Source organism: Cupressus sempervirens, chromosome 5, assembly GCF_028749045.1.
Source record: "Cupressus sempervirens isolate cs-2001-9-10 chromosome 5, ASM2874904v1, whole genome shotgun sequence".
Lineage (NCBI taxonomy): Eukaryota > Viridiplantae > Streptophyta > Pinopsida > Cupressales > Cupressaceae > Cupressus > Cupressus sempervirens.
In genome coordinates, this window is record NC_143122.1 from 992,585,022 (window position 1) to 992,605,789 (window position 20,768).

A 20,768-nucleotide genomic window follows, 5' to 3' on the forward strand; every position below is an offset into this window, starting at 1 on the left:
GGTGCCTTCGGTAGTCAACAAATTTAAATTACAAATATATGGTGCCAGGAAGACTTCGTCGCTGTCACAGAATGGCCAGCTGACTCCGTTGTCGTTGTAGAATGGCGACGCTAGGAGGAAAATTTGAGGTGCTCTCTTTTTATTTTATTTTATTTTTGTCAAAAAAAACAGAAAAAAAAGAAAAGAGAAAAATTGAGGGAAAAAAAAAAAAATTAAAAAAAAAACAAAAAAACAAAGGGGGGCCCGCGGGTAGTCTGTCTGCGGGTGTAAGAAAGGCCTCGCGGGCAGCCTGTCTGCGGGTGAAAAAAGGCCTCGCGGGCAGTCTGTCCGCAGGTGTAAAAAGAAGCAAAGGCCCGCGGATAGTTTGTCAGCGGGTAAGTGAAAAAAGGGCGGGTAAGTGAAAAGCCTTGCGGGCATAAAAACAAAAAAAAATAAATTTGCCCAACTTCAAACTCCCTCCTCCAACCTGACGTAGCGCGGAAGACTTCTCTGCGGGGGATTTCTTTTTTCCACGGATATACATAAACTGCCAGCAGCCTTTTCTTCTTTCGCGGGTAATGGATGATAACAGTGGACGGCTTGCCTTCGTTGGTCCGCGGGTGGAAGCAAAACTGTTATCTATTCCAACGTATCAGGAGGATCGATGCAGCATGTACCCCGCTTTTGCGTTCATTTCCTCACTCGCGGCGTTCAAATTGGGCGGTGTTGATGCGATACATTTGAAATTCTGAAGTCGTAGCTAGAGGTGTTCTGTAGTCATAACTCCGAGGGGATTCAGCTTCATAATCCTCTGTTCAGGATTCGAGCAGGTTGGAGAAGAATTTATGTGTGCAGAGGGATTTGTGGTGGATTGTAGAGGAGCAAGAAAGAGGAAGCAGTATTTCAAAAAAAAAAAAAAAAAAAAACGACGACAGATTCAAGTTGTTTAGAATGAGTTACAGATGATGCCAAAAGGGAGGGGATGCATCAGTGGTTGCCAAAAAGAGTGTAGAATTGGCAGAAAATGACAGTAATGGTGTGTTTCGTGCAATTTTGTGTGGGTTTCAAAGTGCAAGGACCCCGCTGGGGGCGTTGCCCCCTGGACCCCCAGTCGTTGTGGATATCAGTCATGGGAGTCTAACTAGTTGATGAAGACTTGGAGTTGCTGCAAGCATGGACTTTCTGTGTACCAGAGGCACTGGGAGTAGGTGTTGGCTGGGAGGCTGTCTTGGTGGATGCGTAGAGGGCTCGGGAGGAGCTAATCATCTAGTTGGAGGCAGTGCAGCGACACTTAGCTCAGTGGACCCAGTGTTGGAAGCAGAGAAAGCAACACGGGTGGCTATCAAGATATTTTGTAATTGTCGTCCGGAGACGACTTTTCTTTTTGGGGGGGATGGTGTCAGCCGACTGGATGGTCTCGGCGGTGTTTCTGTAGCCGACGAAATGATTGTCGTCGGTGTTTTGTATTTTGTAGCTGTCAGGTAAATTGTTTGTAGCGGACATAATGTTTGTGGCCGATGGACTCCTCTGGGAAGGTTCGGCGGATAGTATTTATATTCCGTCTGGGATCATTGTAAATCATCAATCATCTACTATTGCGAATATTATGAAGCCTAATGTATGTTCTGGCATATGCTAATATAATTCTGCTATTTTGTTCCATTGTCTGTATGCGTTGATTTCTTTACCAGTACGGTAAACAAGGACAAGCATATAATTGGGCTAAATTTCTTTCTGATAGACTTCGGGAATTCATGGAGTTGAAACACAAAGCCTTTTATATGCCTCATCATACGGTGGCCTTTTTCTTAGAAGCAGTACGCACTCAAGTGAGTAGTGAGCATCGAGAGACATTAGTACCGGCTAACAATGCCCCGGCTAATAGAGTAAAACCCTACAAATTGGCTATGACATACTGCTCCATTTGCATACCATGGGTGTAGGATCTCACAATGGAGGTGAACACAAGAAATAGAAATCGAAACAAATAGTGGTGATCGAAGAAGTAGATGATGAAGAGGATGAAGGGAGTTCAGAAGAGGAGGGCAGCGATACAGATTCATCTTCCTCGGACTCACAGGAAGCAGAAATCTGCCTAAGTCACCTACAGGGGACTCCACGGGAAGTTACATTTTTACCACCTGTGGAGGGGCCACTCACAACGGTAATATCAAAATCCATAGAGAGTTACCCTTACGTAATTGGTGGTCTGTAAGGAATCATTACAGTGGATACTTTTGAACCAAATCAAGCAGATACTTCTGAACTAAATCAAGGAGCAAGCAACATGCAACAACTTCTGACATGGGGGTCTTCGAGAATATCACTTCCAAGGTTCGTGCTTCTTATTTACCTGGAACAACACTCCCATACTAAGGTAATCAACTTAAGGTGCCAGCCAAAGTGTGCCCACAAAGTGAGGTTACAAACACCTCTTGGCCCAAAAATAGTCCATCTGGTTGCTCTTATGGTACAACTAGTAGGAGGAGAGGATAAACAAACTGGGGAAATTCACACTTAGGAAAGCATGACGACTGTGGCTGGTGCAAATGTGGCCAGGGCAGATACAGTCTTAGAGGAGGTTAATAGGTTACTTCAGGAAGAAGACATTGTGTCCTCACCCTTAGAGGTAGCTGCTAAGGAACATGTAGAGATACAATGCGAGCATGGGGAATTGCTGGACACAACCCCTTTTGCAGCCAAGTCAGAACTGTTCCTCACCTAGCTTCATGCAATGGAGTATTCTACTAGGAAGCTCGTGCAACAGATGTGGGCTCAGAATATGGAATCTCTCATAATAGCAGCAGAGACGTTGGGCGCCTTTATGTAGATTGACTGCCATACAGATTGGGGACTTCTAGAATAGGGTGGATATTTAGAGGAGGAGATGGCTGCTACTATGTGGACCGACAGTTCTATCATTTCTATTGGACAGGAACAATCACCTCTCATAGAGGCCCTTACAGCTATGGAAGTTGCCTTTCAGGGAACCTTTTTGAAAATTCAACAGGGAAAAAGCCTAGCTAAAGCATGGGGGATGGAAATGAAGAATCTTCAACATCAATGGGTAGTTGAGAAAGTCGCCATGCAGGTAGCCTGGAACATAGAAAAAGTTGAATTGGAGAGCAAGTTCGCCACCTCAGAGGCGAAGAAGATGGACGCTTTACAAGTAGTGCAAGGCGTTTGGACAAAGCAGAAGACAATTGAACGGGACTTGCAACGACTAATGGGAGCTTCGAGCACAGGGATGTCCTCCCTTCTTCTTGAAGTCAAAAGTTTGTTTTTGTTGTTTTCATGTTTTGCAGTTGTTTGAAAGACAACTTTTTTTTGGGGGGTTAGATGTAGTCGAAATAAAATAACTATTATGTTTAGTACTCGTTAAAGTTAGGCGGGCTGGGTAGTTAGGAGGCGAAGGAATGCGCTAATTGACGCTTCTATAAATATTTGAAATATTGTCAATGTACTCAGATTGATTTTGTCCAAGTCTTTTTTAGGGTTTTGTCTAGTGTTTTTTGACCCAATCTAGGTCCCGGTTCGAAATCAAATCTCGAAAGTCATCTGAGAGGACTAAGTCAGTTTTGCAAAGAAAAAAAGGTGCACTAACACACCTACCTAGGTGAGCTAGTGCGCCAAAGCACTTAGAAGAAAGCATCACCCCTTGGTGATGCGTAGTAGTGTAGCAACGCAACACCAAGGGGTTTGCTGGGTCCCTAGTCTATATAACCTAGGGACCCCCCCTACCTCCTCACTTGTCTCCATTTCTTCTTCTCCATCTTTTTGTGCCATAGCTCTGCACCTCCCGAGGTGTGCATCACTACCTCTTTACACTTGCACTCACATAAAACAAGACAACTTAAAAACATGAACATTGCGCACCCCCTTTTGCAATAAACCTTAACTAAATACTCTTAAAAAAACATAAACAAAATGCAAAATTAAGGTGCGCAGTAGCACACCTAATTAGGTGCACTGTTGTGCACCTTATAATACTTAACATCCTTCATGCCCAATTAAATATAGGGTGCGTTGCTACGCACCCTATGTATTATAAGTTTGCCTAAGTATAAAAGGTGCACCAAGTGCACCTCAGAGGTGCGGCTGGTGCACCCTATTTTTGCATTCTAGGGACTCAAATCAAGTTTTTAGGTGTTTTTGTCTATTAGGTTTTTAGAGTTTTGTTTGTGTCAGTTTTAGGGTTTGATTTAATCATTTTTTCTTCAACTTTGAACTAATGGACATTGTTTTGTGCAGATTCAATGGCTTCTTCATCGTCCTCTCTTGCAGCAAAGATGGCCCCAAAGCCCATAGTATTCAATTTTCAAGGTGTTTCGACCAAGTCACGCTTTCAAGACGACTATTTACAGATCCGTGACACCAAACTAGGTCACACGGATTTGGGTGCATTCTTAACATTGTGTAACAAATCGACAGAAATGTCTCCGATGATATCCACATTGATCCAATTAGGACTTGTTAGTGCAGCATCACATCCAGTATTAGTGCAATCTTCAGAGTTGATCATGACACTAGCGGAGAATTATGTTCCTGAAGAAAGGGTTGTGAAGAGCATAACTGGAGAGATTGTCTTGGACCTTCGAACCAATAACATAGAGAATGTGTTCCATCTTCTGAGGGCCAATCAATTGATCAGATTGACTTATCACCAAGCAGAGAGATGGTACATAGATGACGCTTCCAAGATCATCCAGTCTTCATACCTTATCGAAAAGTGTTGGTATAAATACGTATTTACTATTTACATTTTACTTAGATTAATGCATTATTTTATTATTTATTTGGTGATACACTTAGGAGTTTGCATACTTTTTATGAGTTGTCAGGTTGACAACATAGAAGTAAGCAACTCTAATTCAACACATGGTGTCTACAACATTGGAGTTTGCATAATTAACTAAGTTGTCATGTAGACAACACAGTTATTCGGACTCCTATTTTAGCACATGCTGTCTACAACATAAATTTGCGTGCTACACCTGTGTGGGCTTATCCTCTCATCATCGCACTTACTCTTGTGCTTAATGGAGGATAACCCACACTTGGTGGACATGTGCCTGGTTGTATGACCTATCATGTTGCTGATTCCTATGCATTCTAGAGGCCTTTATATACAGGCACTCCTAGTGTACTTTTACATTCAATCGAATATATATCGATATTTTGATCATACTCTTTTTGGTCTACTGTCGTACTTGTGCTTGAGTTCTTTGATCTTAGGTGAATTTTGCCCTAAGACTAATTCTTACAAAAAGACTACTCTAGGGTGGAAAGTAGGCACAGTGGATATGACAAGAGGCTATATAAAGGAAGATATTGGATATTCAATCATACTCTTGAGTAGAGTTATGGGATTGGTAGCGTCGGGATACTTGAATATATGGATGGTGCATTTTATTTAGACGATCAAACCAGCGGAGATGCCACTTGATTGGTCTTCTATTCTTAGTGAGAACTTGGGTGAGCAACTGGTTGCGGTTAAGAATAACTGAAAGTTTTATATGACATCATATTTGGTATACTTGTTAGTTGCAAGAGCGACGAATTATCTAGGGCTTTATAAAAGGGGCAGTATGCAAGATGCAAACATGTGGCCATATATAGTATATCCTTGACTAATAAAGAAGAAGCTTCAAGACCATAGCAAGGAATACAAGATCGTGAATGATGCTTTTATATTCGCAATAATCTGGTTCATAGAGGGTGATTATGCGAAGAGGATGTCAGAAGAGGTAGCTGCTAAGATTTCAAAGGTTGGAGCCTATTACATCTAGTACCGAACGTTCACATATTTGAGGGTAGCAGGTACAACAATCAACCCAAAGAAATTCCCTAGATACCCAAGTGACAGACTAATATTGTTACAGATTGCTCAACAACTTTTGTCTGCATATGATAGAGTACAAAAGTAGCAGAAAGTAACTTTCATATGGCCTATTGCTATAGGACCGTTCAGTGTGGATCAGAGACAAGATATTCCATTGTTTGAGTCTGAGTGGGATCAATATCCTTTGGATGAATATAATTCTTCGTGGCCTTGTTTTGATAATATTGGAAGGGTGCTGGCCGGTAAGACATTTCAGCATGAAGATGCAGTTGAAGATCACTGGATGAACACAATAGACGACTACGATATCCGTACAAGAGATTATTGTAGGATGGCTCTTTATCTGGTAGAGAAAGCTTTAAAGATAAGGGTTCCTTTGAAGATCGTGCAACGAGATACTGAAGATGTGTTTGATCCATTGTTCAATAGGGACAAGATTGGTAATAGACCTATCATAAATTTTGAGGTTGATAAGGAAGAAAATGTAGACATTAATCATAGGGCTAGGCGTGCCATCAAATTACCAAAGGATTGGATCAAAAGGCCTTTCAAACTCAATTCAATTCCTCAAGCGATAGTCTTTCATGCTCAAACCAACCCAACAAAAGGTCGATGAGCTAAGGTCACAGTACCTACATTCACAACTCAGTCCCTTGTGAGGCCAGAAACAGTACACCAACTTGATAGACAAGTTGGATATTATAGGGCTTAGAAAGGTAAAGGTAAAGGAAAGAGCAAGAGGACTTCTCCTCACCAAGCTGAGCTAGAAGAGGAAGCAACTCAAGCACCTCCACAGACAAGAGAAGAAAATGTACAAGGGTCCGATTTTTCTCCTTTATGCTGTAGGCATTTCCTTGGGAAAGGTTGTTGTTCATAGTAGTGTCCAATTTTTTCATACCATTGAGGTAATACTGCAATCTGGAATAGGTGTGCATCTGGAAAATCCTCACACACCCCACTACCCAAAGCGTCCCTCGACTTAATCCTTGACAACTAATCAGCAATCAAATGAGATTTTCCTGGCCTTACTATAATTTTAAATGTAAATTCTTGCAGTAGAATTAGCCATCTACATACTTTCCCTTGAATCACCGGTTTATTCACTAAATACATTAGTGCTTGGTGGTGAACAAAAAATGTAAAAGGTGTAGCTAGTATGTAATGTCTGAATTTCTGCACTGCATACACCATACCTAATGCTTCCCTCTCCATGGTATTGTAGTTACGCTTTGCTTTTGATAGGAGCCTGCTTGCAAAATATACAGGATGGTCCAGCCCTTCCTTCCCTGTTTGTGCCAAAGTGGCACCTATTGCATAATTGGAGGCATCCACATGGACCCGGAATTCTTTGTCCCAGTTGGGATAAATGAGAATAGGGGCCCCAACTAATCTTTTCTTCAGTTCTTGGAAGGTCTCCTCCTACTCTTCCTTCCACTCAAACTGCTCGCCTTTCCTGGTTAATCTTTCTAATGGCATTGATACTTTGGCAAATTCTTTTATAAATCTTTTGTAGTACCCTACATGAGCCAGACATGACTTCATACCTGTTACATTGGATGGCGCTTCCATTTCCAAAGTCAATTTGATCTTATCAGAATCTGTTTTCAATCCTTCTTTTCACAAATATGGCTAAGCAGTCTCCCATGTGGAACCATGAACCCGCATTTTTTGGATTGAGAGCTAATTTTGCTCTTCAACATTTCTCCATGCATTCTCCAAGAATTTTGAGGTACTACTTCTACCCACTGTAAACAAACCAGTCATCTAGGAATGCTTTAAAATTTCCCACAGACATTCCATCAAAGATATGTAGTATTATCCTCTAGAACGTGGCTTGTGCATTGCATAGACCGAAGGGCAATCTATTATAGACATATACCCTGCCGTTAACCATGAATGTAGTTTTTAACTTATCTTCTTCCGTAATGCTAATCTGATTATATCTTGAAAATCCGTCCATGAAAGAGTACATCTCATCGGCTACCTCCAAAATGCTATCCGTAAACGAAATGGGAAATGGGTCTTTTATTATTACCGCGTTTAAACATCTGAAACCTACACATATCCGAATTTGAGCGCCATCCTTCTTGAGTGATATGACTATAGGAGATACCCATTCACTCATTTGTACTTTGAATATTTTCCTTGCTTCTAACATCTTTGTGATTTCTTCCCCGACCCTTTATGCATAGTTTTCATTCATCCTATAAGGTCTTTTCCGTACTGGTCTTGCACCGTGTACCAATGGGATCCGATCATTGTTCCGGAGGTACTTCCTTCAAGTCTTTGTACGTCCAAGCAAAAACATCCTTATACTCCAAGAAGATTCTAAGGGTTGCTGCTTTCAATACTGGGTCCCAATTATCTCCTATCCATATTTCCTTGGGTTGATCTCCTCTGAGGTTCAATGCCTGGAGCTTGGCCTCTTCGTATTCCACCTTCTGTTAAAAAATGTGTGCATGTGTCTTGCTAAGGGTTGCTGTCCCTTCCTTATATTCTGTGTATCCTTTGTGGTATTGTTCCTCCGATTCAGATTCTTGTACCTCCAACATATTACATTCTACATGGAAAACTTAGTCTCGTATCTGCCAATGAAATAATCCATTAAGGGAACTTGTGTCCTCTTCTGAGCATTCCCCTAATCTCAGTATTCATTCCTCATCTGGTTTTATCCCTCCATAGTCTTCTTCTTTAGAGTCAGAGGCCAAGTCCTGATTTACTGATTGGTTCTTGAGGTCTATGATGTACTTTCTTGCTTTTGACTCAATAGATAGAGTGTTTCGCTTCTAGTTATGGGTAGCTTTTGGTGCAACCAGCCATCCCCTCCCTAATAGAGCATCATATCCTTTCTTCTCTAGAGTGATAACCACAAAGTCAATAAGGAATTGTTGCGTACCAACTATGAATTTTTGTCCCATCAGCGTCCCTATACTTGATTCCATGTTGGTCCGCTCCCACTAGTTGAAATGTCAGAGGCCAGAGCTTCTGGTAAGACATTTACACTGGAACCTCCATCCACAATAGTATTTGAGAGTTTACACCCTAGTATCTCCATCTCTACTACGACAGGTGTTCTCCCCATCCCTATCGCGAATAATGTATTGTCTTCTATGCGTACTTCTCCCTCCTTTTCTTTCTTTGGGGTTACCTCTTTCGGGTTTACCCCCTATGTTAGCGCTACCTACAATTGGGGTAGTGTTTCTAATCGATCACCTATTTTCACTGGGATAGCAATTTCTAGGACTTGCCGCACAATATTCATTACACCTCTATTTGAAGTAGGCTTCTCTAGTTTTACCTTTCATTCCTCTCTCATGCTATCTTGAATGTGTTTCTTTGTTTTCTGAAATCTTTCAGTTTTAGTAGTAGCATCCGAATAGATTAATTTTCTGGTCTGCATCCTAGTGACTGCAAGAATCTTGCCTTCTGGATCATCAATGTCTAGCATATTTACTCCCTTTTGTCTTAGGCAATTTGCATTCTCATGGTTGCCTAGCCCACACCATTTACAGAGCATCCCTCCATTTTGTTCTCCACTTTGACAATCTCGTGCAAAGTGTTCCCATTCATTACATCTCCTACATTGAATAATCGGCCTCCCCTTGGAATCATACTGGAGTGGTCGCTGTGGTGTGTTGTTGTTGCTATTATTGTTTCTTCCTCTCCTCTTGTTTATGTATTCCCCCTAGCGAGGCTTTTGTTTTTGTGTTCTTTTGCGGAGTTGAAGGAGGTGTAGATTTCCCTCCTTGGGTTAGGAATACTTGGGCGCTACTTGTTTTCAAATTAGGGGCAACCTTTAATTTTGTGCCCCAGTACCTGGCAGATCTCACAAAATGCTTTCTTCGAGCACAATCCCTTAGTATGGCCTTCTTTTTCACACTTTGTACACCAAAGTTTTCTCCCTTCTTTCTTTTCTTCCTTGCTCCCTGCCACCTCCTCCATCAAACGCCTCAAGTCTTTCCTCATGGCTTGAATGGTTTTAGATTCTTCTTGGCTCTCCTCCAAGCTTTTACTTGAACTTCCATGCCTTCTTTCCTTGGAGGTTTTACTGTCACTCTCTATGTCCATGGCACGAGTACATGCATCTGCAAAGGTAGATGGTGGGACTATCTTCATCTTTCTCCTGAGAGATGGTGTTAATCCTTTGATGAACCATCCTTTCTTTAGTCCATCTGCCGGCTTATTTTCTAGTTTTCCTATCAACGCTTTCATTCTTCTGCTATAGGCCTTGACAAATTCACTCTTCCCTTGTCTTGTGTTATAGATCTCTGTTACTATTTCATTGTCATCTCTCACGAGTCTGAATTCTTCCTCGAAGGCTGTGCGGATGTTATTCCATGTATTTTTCTTTCCTGCTTGCAAGTCCGTGTACGAATCAATGGCAATACCCCTTAATGTGGCCGGAAAGGCTTTTAGCCATTCCGCTGCATCATTTTGTCCATTGGCCTACCATATTGTTATACATGTTTTACAATGGCGAGCAGGGTCGTCCAAGCCGTCCCTTGTGAACCTTTGTAATTTTTGTTCATCTATTGCCATTATGTGAACACCTCTCGGTGGAATGCCTCTCGATGGAACACTTCCGGATGGAATGCCTCCTGATGGAACACTTCTGGCTGGAACACTCCCTCTCGATGGAACACTCCCTCTTGATTGGAAGTTTATTCCCGAGGAGGAACTACTGAAAGTATCCCCTTCTTCTTGACTTTGCTCTTGTTGGAAGTCTCTTCTTGCCGGTGTCTTTGGGTTTTTGTATCCCAACTTCCTTGTTGGTGTCTTAGAGATGACCAAATTTGTTATACCTTCAATTGTATTCTCGATTAATCCTTCTTGGATTCTCGTGGAATCCCCTTGTCCTCCTTTCTAGTTACAACGTCTCTCCTCCTATTGCTAGAAACGTAGTATCCTCAAGGCGACTTCTTCCTCAGTTTCTTCTCCCTGTGCCTGCTTGGGATATATATTAGGAATCAGGGGCATGAATTGTTTTAATGTTTGTTTCCCTTTTTGGAATTTTCATGTTCTTTATGCTTCCTTGTACTCCTTTTCGCAAATTGTTGTAGTACTTGTTGTCTCATCCTTTCCCTTTGTGTCTCCACTCTTTCCTCTTCCACTCATAACAAATTTTGTGCTAACAGGCGAGGGATCTCTCCCAGGAGATCGTACTCTGTTGGTGGCACCGAAAGTTCGTTGTGTACCATACCCTCAAGGATCGTTCTCTCACGGACTTCCCTTTGTATGTATTGATCGACTGCAACTTTCCAGGCCGTTACCAGATCACGTGTCAACTGATCGTCCCTAGTTATTTGCTCCTCTTTCCCATCACTATTTGTTACTTGGATGAGCAGTACAAAGGGCCTTCCCATTACTACATCTTGCCGACCTCCAGGCTTGGACTTAGGCAATGATGCCAAAAATGTAGATTGGAATATCACACACTTTCTCATAGATATATAGAATAATCCAACTAATACATATGAAGTGTAATTTAGAACATACCATTCATAACAGTAGGCAAGGAAATGATTTCTTTATAAATACCAAAACCAACATGAGTACATTACCAATGTTCTAGATATTTATAGAAGGGTCAGTTAGTTGGAAACCAACCGACGCATTTACTCACCACCTAACTACCCAACCTGACTAGCTTTAACAAGTACTAAACATAATAGTTATTTTATTCTAACTGCACTTTCCATATTTGTATTGGTGAAGTTGGAGTTGTATTATTTTTCAATATTTGCTGTGAACTAATTTTCGGCATTTAAATATTCTTTTAAAATAGGAGATAAATAATTAGTAACTGCAATTGTAAGTTTCACAATTCTGACACATGAGGCCATTTTTCTTGTGCCCAAGATTTAAAAGTTTTAAACTCGGTTCAAATGAGCTATGAGACTAAGGTGACCAAAATACAATACCAACAGAAAATAGCAACCTTAGCATATTTAATGAAATAATAATCATAATTTACCCCTCTTGTGAAAATGACTGTAGAAGCACCCTGATGAAGAAAGACGATGAATTAACCTAACAAGACGACTTGCTAAAGATAGATGCTCCCTCCAAGATTCTTGGAGCCGAAACTAGAAGCCAAAAATAGAAACTAAGAGCATCACTCAACTCCTCCAACTCATCCGAGCTCTTTGAAACCATCTGTTGACTTACTCTAAATAGTAAGTCTCTCAAAGGGCAGCCAAAACTCACCATTGGCCACTGGAGATCCTAATAACTCCACAAGAAGGTCCTCTAAACACCAGTATCAACCTACAAGGACCCAATGATAGACTGAGTCCATCAACTCTGCCACAACTCAAAATTGTAGACATTACAAACAGAGACTTGCAATCTCTTGAATATGGAACGGTAACTATTTCCAAGGAGCAAATACCCGAGTTGCACACAAAGCTACTATTTAGATGAACGTGCAGCATGGATACAATTTGACAATGTTATTTATGACAATTAAGTCATTGATAATACAAATGTAGCTGAGCTATCTTGTAACATAGTTTCAGCAGCGTATGTGCGATGCCAATCAATATTGAGAGGTGCTTTGCTCAAAGAACTTAATTTATGCAGTTACAAGATGTGCAATTTTTGGGGCACAAATAATCACATTTCATTCCAAAATACTCTACCTAAATGGTTTTCTTAATAGCTCATGAAATAGCAGCAAGATTATAATTTTTAATGCAAATAACTAATGTATACAAACAATAAAATAACACACAGGTAATAGTGACATAAAAATACACCCTAACCCTCTATCTGAAAATATATATTTTTGAAGATACTATTACTATAAATAACAACAGCTAAAAATAGGAATTTGATAGATGAGCCTATACTGTGATTCTGATAAGCTTCTGTTCTGAAAACTGTAGGATTATGAAGAATATTAGTATCTTCACCATCTCTTTCTTCTCCAATTCAACTTTGATGATTTGAATCTTGAGCTATGAAATGATTAAAAACTGAAGATGAAACCCTGCCCTGATGATAAGACTGAAATCCCTGAATCTTGATTTCTGACTGTCTCTTCCAAGCAGCAAATCAAATGTTTATGGCCTAGGGTTTTGAAAAGGTTGAAAACATGTAATAACCACCCTCAATGTTTTTGAACTTTTTTTCTTCGATAATGTGTATGCTCGACATAAACATATAATCAGGGACAGTTCTTGTCATAATGTGCCGATAAAGATCACGTTGCTGTTAGAAGTGATGATACAAAATGTCCCTGATAAAAATCACTCCCCATAGTTGCCCAAAATGCACTAAACCAACAGCCACAGTGAAATACTTAATGGATGCCTGTAAATCTGATTGCAGGTCTGGCAATGGTTTGAAAGAACAATAATGTTATGGTTTGAACAGTGAGAGAAACAACCTGACGTAATCACTAACACAAGGCCAGCATACCTAACATGAATACATGTATTATATCTAATCAAATATGTTCAGAACTTCACCGAATAATGCTGGAAGAGAGAATATCAAACTGGAGTGCTGATCAGCAAGCCATTCACTTCAAAATCACAACAAATTCACTTCTAGCTTGCCAACATTGAAAATGGACTGAGACAATTAGCTTGAAACACCATGAACTTCACCCAAACCATAGTTCCAGGACTCGTACTTGGCATGGACTCGGCAAAGCTGACTCAACTTGGGACTTGGCAAAAACTCAGTAGAACTCAGCAAAGTGAAAAAACCCTAGAAATGTAGAATTTTTGTAAAGATTTAAAAATGCACCTTTTATTGAATCAACGTTAAAGACACAATAACAACATCAAATATAAGCTAATTAATAACATATACAAGTTTACATAGATCACAAAAGTATAAACACAAATTGTAGTTAAAGGAAATAGCTATCTTAGATACATATAAAATTATAAATATTGTCATAAAACACATGGGATATGAAATCCATGACGTCAAATGTTCCAAAAATATATCAAAACAAAAATGAGTCTATAGCTTAGAGGAGCCTGTATCCCTCCCATGAAGGCATCCAAGGTTGGTCTTGGATGAATTAGCAGCCACAGTCTCTGCCTGTGAGATGCCACCCTCACCAACATCAGCTGTGCCTATCTGCTTATTCTCTATCCTCCTCTTTTGCTGTAATGTCCAAAATCCTGTCTAATGGGGATCTGGAACTGATCTCTTTAATTTGGTTACAAAAGACCTCCTTTATTTTGTGTGGCTTGTATCAAATCTTTAATTCACCAAAAATGTCTCGCGATTACATTCTTTAAATGAATGGTGTAACAATGCAAAGTGAGTTATCTTTATTTTACATAAGAGTGATTGTAATTTACTAAAATGTTGAAGAGAGCAACATTTATTAAATTGAATAATATAAATATTAATGTCTTGGTGTTACAATCCAATCAGTATTGTGGGTAGGTAATGTTTGATACAAGGATAGCATTTGAAAGTATGTCTTCAGTTGAGGAGTGTAGATTAGATGGTTCTAGTGATCACTGATGTTTTGCTTATAAGTTTGCATAATTTTCTTACTGATATTTTAGTATGGTATGCTGGACTAAAATAAGGAGAAGATGCAATATAATTGATGCCTTCTTGCAATCTGCTAATGGCTCTCCTTTTGATTCTGCTATGCAAGTACAGAGTCCTAGCAAACTGATATCTTGTTCTCCATCATCCCTATACCCATAGCATAGATATGCCAAGTATTGTGATTAAGATATCCTTACTGATTATTATACTTAAGTCATTGTTTGCTATTCTTAATCACCACCTCTCTAATCTTAGTTGTCTTTTCCTTTGTGATGTTCGCTGGTGTCTATATTTGTCATTCGCATGTGTATAATATATCTCTTTAGACATACCTATATGCTAATGAAGAGTCACATCTTATGATCGATAGATCCCTCTTGTGCATATCATATTAGATAACTAATCAAGAAATCTCTTGGTGATGATACAAACAATATTATATTGACTTGCTTATATGATGGTATGCCACACTCTCTTTCATTAAGCTGGTCTTTCCAGCTCATAATATTTTGTGTCTGTAGTGATGACTTGCTAGCTTCCATTGTTGATACACCCCTTCTTATGGTAAATTGATAAAGTAGTGCCCTTAACATTATTACTGCCCCTTTCCCATGAGAACTTGTAGCAACACTTCGCTGTTGTATAGGATATTCCTTTAGTGCCCAAAGATTGTATTCTCTTGGCCCTTGTCATTGTCTGTAGATATCTAAACTACCAACTGATCAGAGAATGTTGATTGGCATAAATATAGTCTTTTACTACTTGTTCCATATTTTTGTTATTATAATATTGTAATATTTCTTTAATGATCATCTTAGTCTTAAGTTTTTTAAGTCGTTTCTATTTCCGTCCTTAGTTTATGATTGTTTCTGTTATAAACATTGTCTTTGTAAATCTGCGTAAGGAGTTTTTTTCTTCTCTATTTACTACAACATCAATTTACCATAACATGGTTTCAAAGTAGGTCGATAGGGATTTATAGAATTTTTAAGAAACTCTAATCTAGAATTGTTTTGTAGAAACTTGGCTTTCGATTTTTTAAAATAAAAATTGTTGAAGGTATTTTGTGATAGTTTTGTGGCTCATCTTCGAATATTTTTGCTAAAAATTGTGAGTCTCATCGAGGTATTAATCTCCTGATTTTATAGTTTGAGCAAAAGTCTGATTTTCAAAGGCTGCATGTAGTTGCACATCTGTTGCATGTACTTGCATGTGTTGTTTTACCATGCGAGATCTCATGTTTTGTTGCATGAAGGTTTTACTGCAATTTAATAATGTTTTCCTCAAATTATTTGTTGGGTTCTAACAATTTTTCATCAAAAATGAAGTTTGGTATTTCTCTTGTCCGTGTCTTAGATTCTTTTTTTTTTGGTTTTGCTTGATTTTTCACTTTAAAAATTGTGGCTTCTTGCAGTTTGTGTTGAGTCCTAGTGCACATTTGCAAAAATTCCAGGGGAATCATCTTGCAGTGCATTTTGGGGCATAGTGTACATTTCCAAAAGAGTTTGGCGAATTTCCTCAAAATTGTGGTTCCAATTTCATCTCGTTGTCTTTGGCTATAGGGAGTAATACCTTTGTTAGCCAACATCAGATTGGATGGCTTCTTGGTCATTAATATTTTGTAGATCCAGGGAGGGTCTTAGCAGCAACAAAATACTATGAAGAATTTGTGAACAAAAGACAACAGTTAGACAATGATCAATAAGGGAGATTATTAGAATATCGTAATATTTCTTTAATGGTCATCCTAGTCTCTAGTTTATTAAGTAGTTTCTATTTTCATCTTTGGTTCATGTTTGTTTCTTTTAGAATCATTGTCTTTGTAAATCTATATAAGGAGCTTTCGACTCCTTTGTCTAATACAACATCGATTTACCATACAATTCTTCTACGTTGACCATTTATCTGTATTCCTTTTTCTAACTATTAAGTTATTGGTCCCTTCACTGATTATTATTTCCGATATTCATTAAGGATCACATACTATGAAATTTATAATGTCTCTTTTGTCTATGTTCTATGCTTGTGCCCATTTGCAGATAAAGTATGGCTTCGTGTCAAAGCTAAAGATTTTAATTTGAATGTGCTCTAAATTCTCTCTATAGAATATGATGAACAATTCAGATATGGAGATTCAATATTAACCTATTACCTGCATTGGGAAGACACTAGTTATTAAGGGATAGCAAATATCCTGATTACTCTCATCAATAAGGAAATCGTCAATTTTCAACCATTGGTGAACCAAAGACAGCGGTTGTGAAAATGATACTCTTGTAAAGTGGATTAATAATCGCCACCATTGCCGCAATGAGGGTATTTGGCAATATGAAATTCTCTCAGATATATATATCCCCATTCCCAAGTTTAAGATTCCATATATTTATATATAATATGTGTATTCCTCCTCCCTTTATAAATCTTCTTTTTCTCCCCTTTATACCTTAACTTCCTAAAGTCTCATCGTTTGGAAATTTATATATATGTTATGTTTAATATTTAAGTTTGATATATATTTTATATTTATTATTTATATTATATTTATTATATTGACATATATCCTATTAATTTATATCATATTCATTATACTATTTTGTAATTTTTCTTTATTATTATATTTATAATAGATGATGATACTGTTGTGTTCATCAATGAATATTATATCATATTATATATTATATTATTTCATTTTTAATATATTAATAATATAATTAATTTAGTAGTAAATTACATTGTAATTTATTATGATTCCTTTATTAATTTATTTTTCTTATTATTTATTATTCATTTCTATTTGAAAAAAGGGATGTTACATTTGCCATGGCTACAACCTCAACCACTCTATCTACCTGGTTGATCCACTCAAGGTCCTCATCACTGAAGATAGGATCTGTAGCCTTAGTGATCCATTCAGCTTCTGGATCGACCTCCTCTAGTGCGATCAGGTTGGTGTTGCTATCCATCTGCAAGAAGTTTGGTGAAAACCCTAGGAGTCAAAAAATTCTTGAAAGTGTGATAGTGATCCATACTGTCAAGTGGGCTCATTTCCAAAAATAGAAATCTTGAATTACTGAACTAGCAACCTCTGAGAAGAGTCTTTTCGCCTACCAATCAGCTAATGGGACTTGAGAACTGATCTAAAAGCTCACAAATCAGTTTCGCTCAATTTGGGGACATCGCAAAGCACTTGAAAGACATGGAGAAACTCTAGGACTGTAAGCACGAATCAGCATTGTAAAAGAGGAACCCTGGGTTGGAACAAAAACAGGATCAAACCCTCCTTCAATGCTTATTGAGAATCTGATTTGAAGCTGTAGCTGTTTTCACCCTTGATCTATATCTGGTTGAAAATGTGAAATGATAAAGATCCATAGGTCACTATCATACACACAATAAGTGTTGCTGCTAAAGATGACTAAAACATTCACGTGTTGGCATCATGAGGCCTCAATCTCTGCTTTACATTCTCTGTGCGCTTTCAAACTATCCTTGCCACTAATGTTGTCTGAACACTCATTTTGACTCTTCATGCAAGCACCTCTTTAGTGATTCTATGTCACTTCAGATCTGACTAGATGTAATCAGACGCCTGTTTCTACCCCTAATGTAATCTGAAATCTTTCAGAAGCATGCTAGGTACTCATGTATGACAACCATGATAAATCAACTTGGCCCCATGTACATAGGCATCTACTGAAAATACATATGCTACTTTAAATGACTTGGTTGCTTAAATCAGTCACTGTTGTTCAAAACACATTGTAGTGCTTAGTTTGTTCATGTTTGTCTCTTACAGCTGTCATTGCACTGACATGGTCGCTTGCATCAGATAGCTTTGTCATTTGAATCCTTGCAAGCTGCTCCTAGGTGCTCACTTAAGTTGTTTCGGTCATGCAAACTCTTTATTTGATATTTGACTTCCAGGCGCACCTTAAGGTCAATTGTACCTCTTCTCTCAAGGCATGCCTCCCTCATAGATCTATAAATAAAAAGTTGCGGGTGCGCAGTCAGACACAAATTTAGCTTACCCATGCCACTTAAAAACACCGATTTAAGTGCTTATTGCTGCTTCTTGTCAATTGATTAGGGTGTAACAGGTTGTAAGTAAAGCATGAATGACATGAGGTAAAATGTAAAACTCCATTATTTCTTCATTTTCTCTGATTTTTTCTGTTTTTTGAATGCATAATTTAAGATGTTTAACAGAAAAAAAGTGGAGAAAAAGTTTAATTTATATTATTAAATTATAAAGGGTTGACATCTAAAAGGTAGAATTATTTTCCATCCATTGAAATCACTCAATTATGAGATATAAAGCTCTTTGGGTATCTTTTCTTTGTTAGTTTATGTCCAAGCAACAAGTTAATGGACCCCGCACATTAGTGTTGTCGGTAAAATGTATAGTGTAGCCGACAGGTAGAGTAGTATCCGAATAGGCGTGTGACGCTTGATTTACCCCTTTGGAAAGGTATATATGAATAAGGTATCCTTTCTGCATTGAATCGTTTTATACTACATGTGTTAAGTTTCTTTACTCTGTATGGTAAACATTTAGTCTACTGCATTTCAAAACTGTTACTATTTGCATGATTAATATATCATATTCTTCTGTTTGATAAACCAGGAATTTGATTTGTGGAAGAGTACGTTAAACAAGGAGCAGCAGGAGCTGGCTGTTGGTTTTTTTACTGTGATTCGAAGGCATACAGATTCTCTCCTTGATAATATGCAACTACATACAGAGTTATCAACTATAAGTCAGTCATGTGATGCCAAGACATCTACAGCTCACAATCTTTTGATTGTACCATACTCAGAAGAATATCAAAGTTATTTGAAAGATGCAGCTGATTTACTGCATAAAGCTGGAGATATTGCTGATACGCCCAGGTTTTGTGCAGTTAACGTGTACACACTTTTTTGTTTGTTTGGATGTTGAACTGAATTTATAGTGGTATATCAGGATTTTATGGATTGTCATCTTTGTCTTGTGCATGCAGCTTGAAGCGATTGTTGAAAGCTAAGGCTGATGCTTTCCTTACAAATGACTACTACGATTCAGATATTGCTTGGATCGAACTGGTGAGCTTGACTTCTTTTTCTTTCATTAGGTTCCAAATGTTTGAAGATTAGAAATAGACATGCTGTATAGATAACATAAATTACATATTAGTATGCTCTACTTTTGGTTAGTTTGCTGGGTATGGTTATGCCTTGTTAACTGATGGAGACAGCTTGCTAGATGCCAACATTTGTAGTCTTTTGGAAACTGTTGGCAGGTTTATATTGTCCCTTTAATGGAAAAAGAGACCATGTGTTGGAATTTTCTCCTCATTTTAACTTTATCAAAGTGTATGTAATGAAAAATTTAATAAAGAAAACAATTTCTATATCATTTTCAAAACCCTCTTTGAAAAACAAAATGTAGATTGGTCCCCTAACATCGTACACGCATGCGTATGAAAAGACTATCGACTTGGAAAAGCGAAAATAAAAATTCAAAGAAAAAATAGAACAAGTCATTTGATGATGATGATTCCTCGGCCTAGAGCAACAGTGACAAGGAATCAAACAAGAAATTTCAATCCTTGTAGAAGGATATGTTGAAAATGATGAGACAACTTAAGGCAATGAAGGGTAGTACAAGTAAGATTGATGACAGTGAATTGTGGTGCACAAAATGCACTGAGGAGGGCTACATAAAGGGTGCATGCCCGAAGAATATGTTCTACAACATTTCCTAAATTTTGTATCCTTGAGTCGAAGAACACCACTACATCATTTGGTGGATACCAGAACAATTGGTATAGAGGAAGGAGTAATAATAATAAAAAAATTGGAGTCACATCTTGTATGATGCAAATGGTCAACCAATGATCCAGAGTTGTGCATGCAATTAATAGGTGAACTTCCCCCATGACTGTTTGAGGGAGGAAACACCACAAATTTTGTGCATATGGTGCAGACAAGGGGACCATAGGATGCCAACTATCTGAAACCAAGCGTTAACTTATTGAACATTGAAAAGGGTGCAATGAAGAGGTGTCAGTAGTCACCCCTGCACAAGTGAAGAAGGCTACATATCTTGACCCTTGAACAGAGAAGTAGAGAGTATGGGAGGCCAAAGATGTCATCGAGAAAGAAATGATAGTAGAAAGAAGGGAAACACATGAAATGGAAAACTCTTCACTTTGGACAGGAGCATGACAAATATTCTAAGGCAAATGATGTAGATGCAAATCTTGGCTAAAGTCAAAGACCTCCTCAAAACTATGTCACGATTGAGAACAATTTTTTTGAGCACTATGCTCGTACAAATCCATATGGTGGAGTGCATAGATTTTCTTGTTGGCCCTTAGGTCCGATGTTACTTGTAGTAATCAATGGCCAACACTCTGTGGTCGTGGAGATGGGTATCCTT

At 38.5% G+C, this 20,768-nt stretch overlaps 1 protein-coding gene across 2 annotated transcripts in view; it reads left to right on the top strand.

The window, feature by feature from the left end:
* Positions 1-20,768, top strand: part of NUDT3 (nudix hydrolase homolog 3) — a 250,981-nt gene that overhangs the window by 120,140 nt on the left and 110,073 nt on the right. For both annotated transcript variants that reach the window (XM_089833188.1, XM_089833189.1), the window contains exons 10-11: positions 18,972-19,237; positions 19,348-19,429. In XM_089833188.1, the coding sequence (XP_089689314.1) occupies positions 18,972-19,237; positions 19,348-19,429 (348 nt within the window). The remainder of the gene's footprint in view (positions 1-18,971; positions 19,238-19,347; positions 19,430-20,768) is intronic.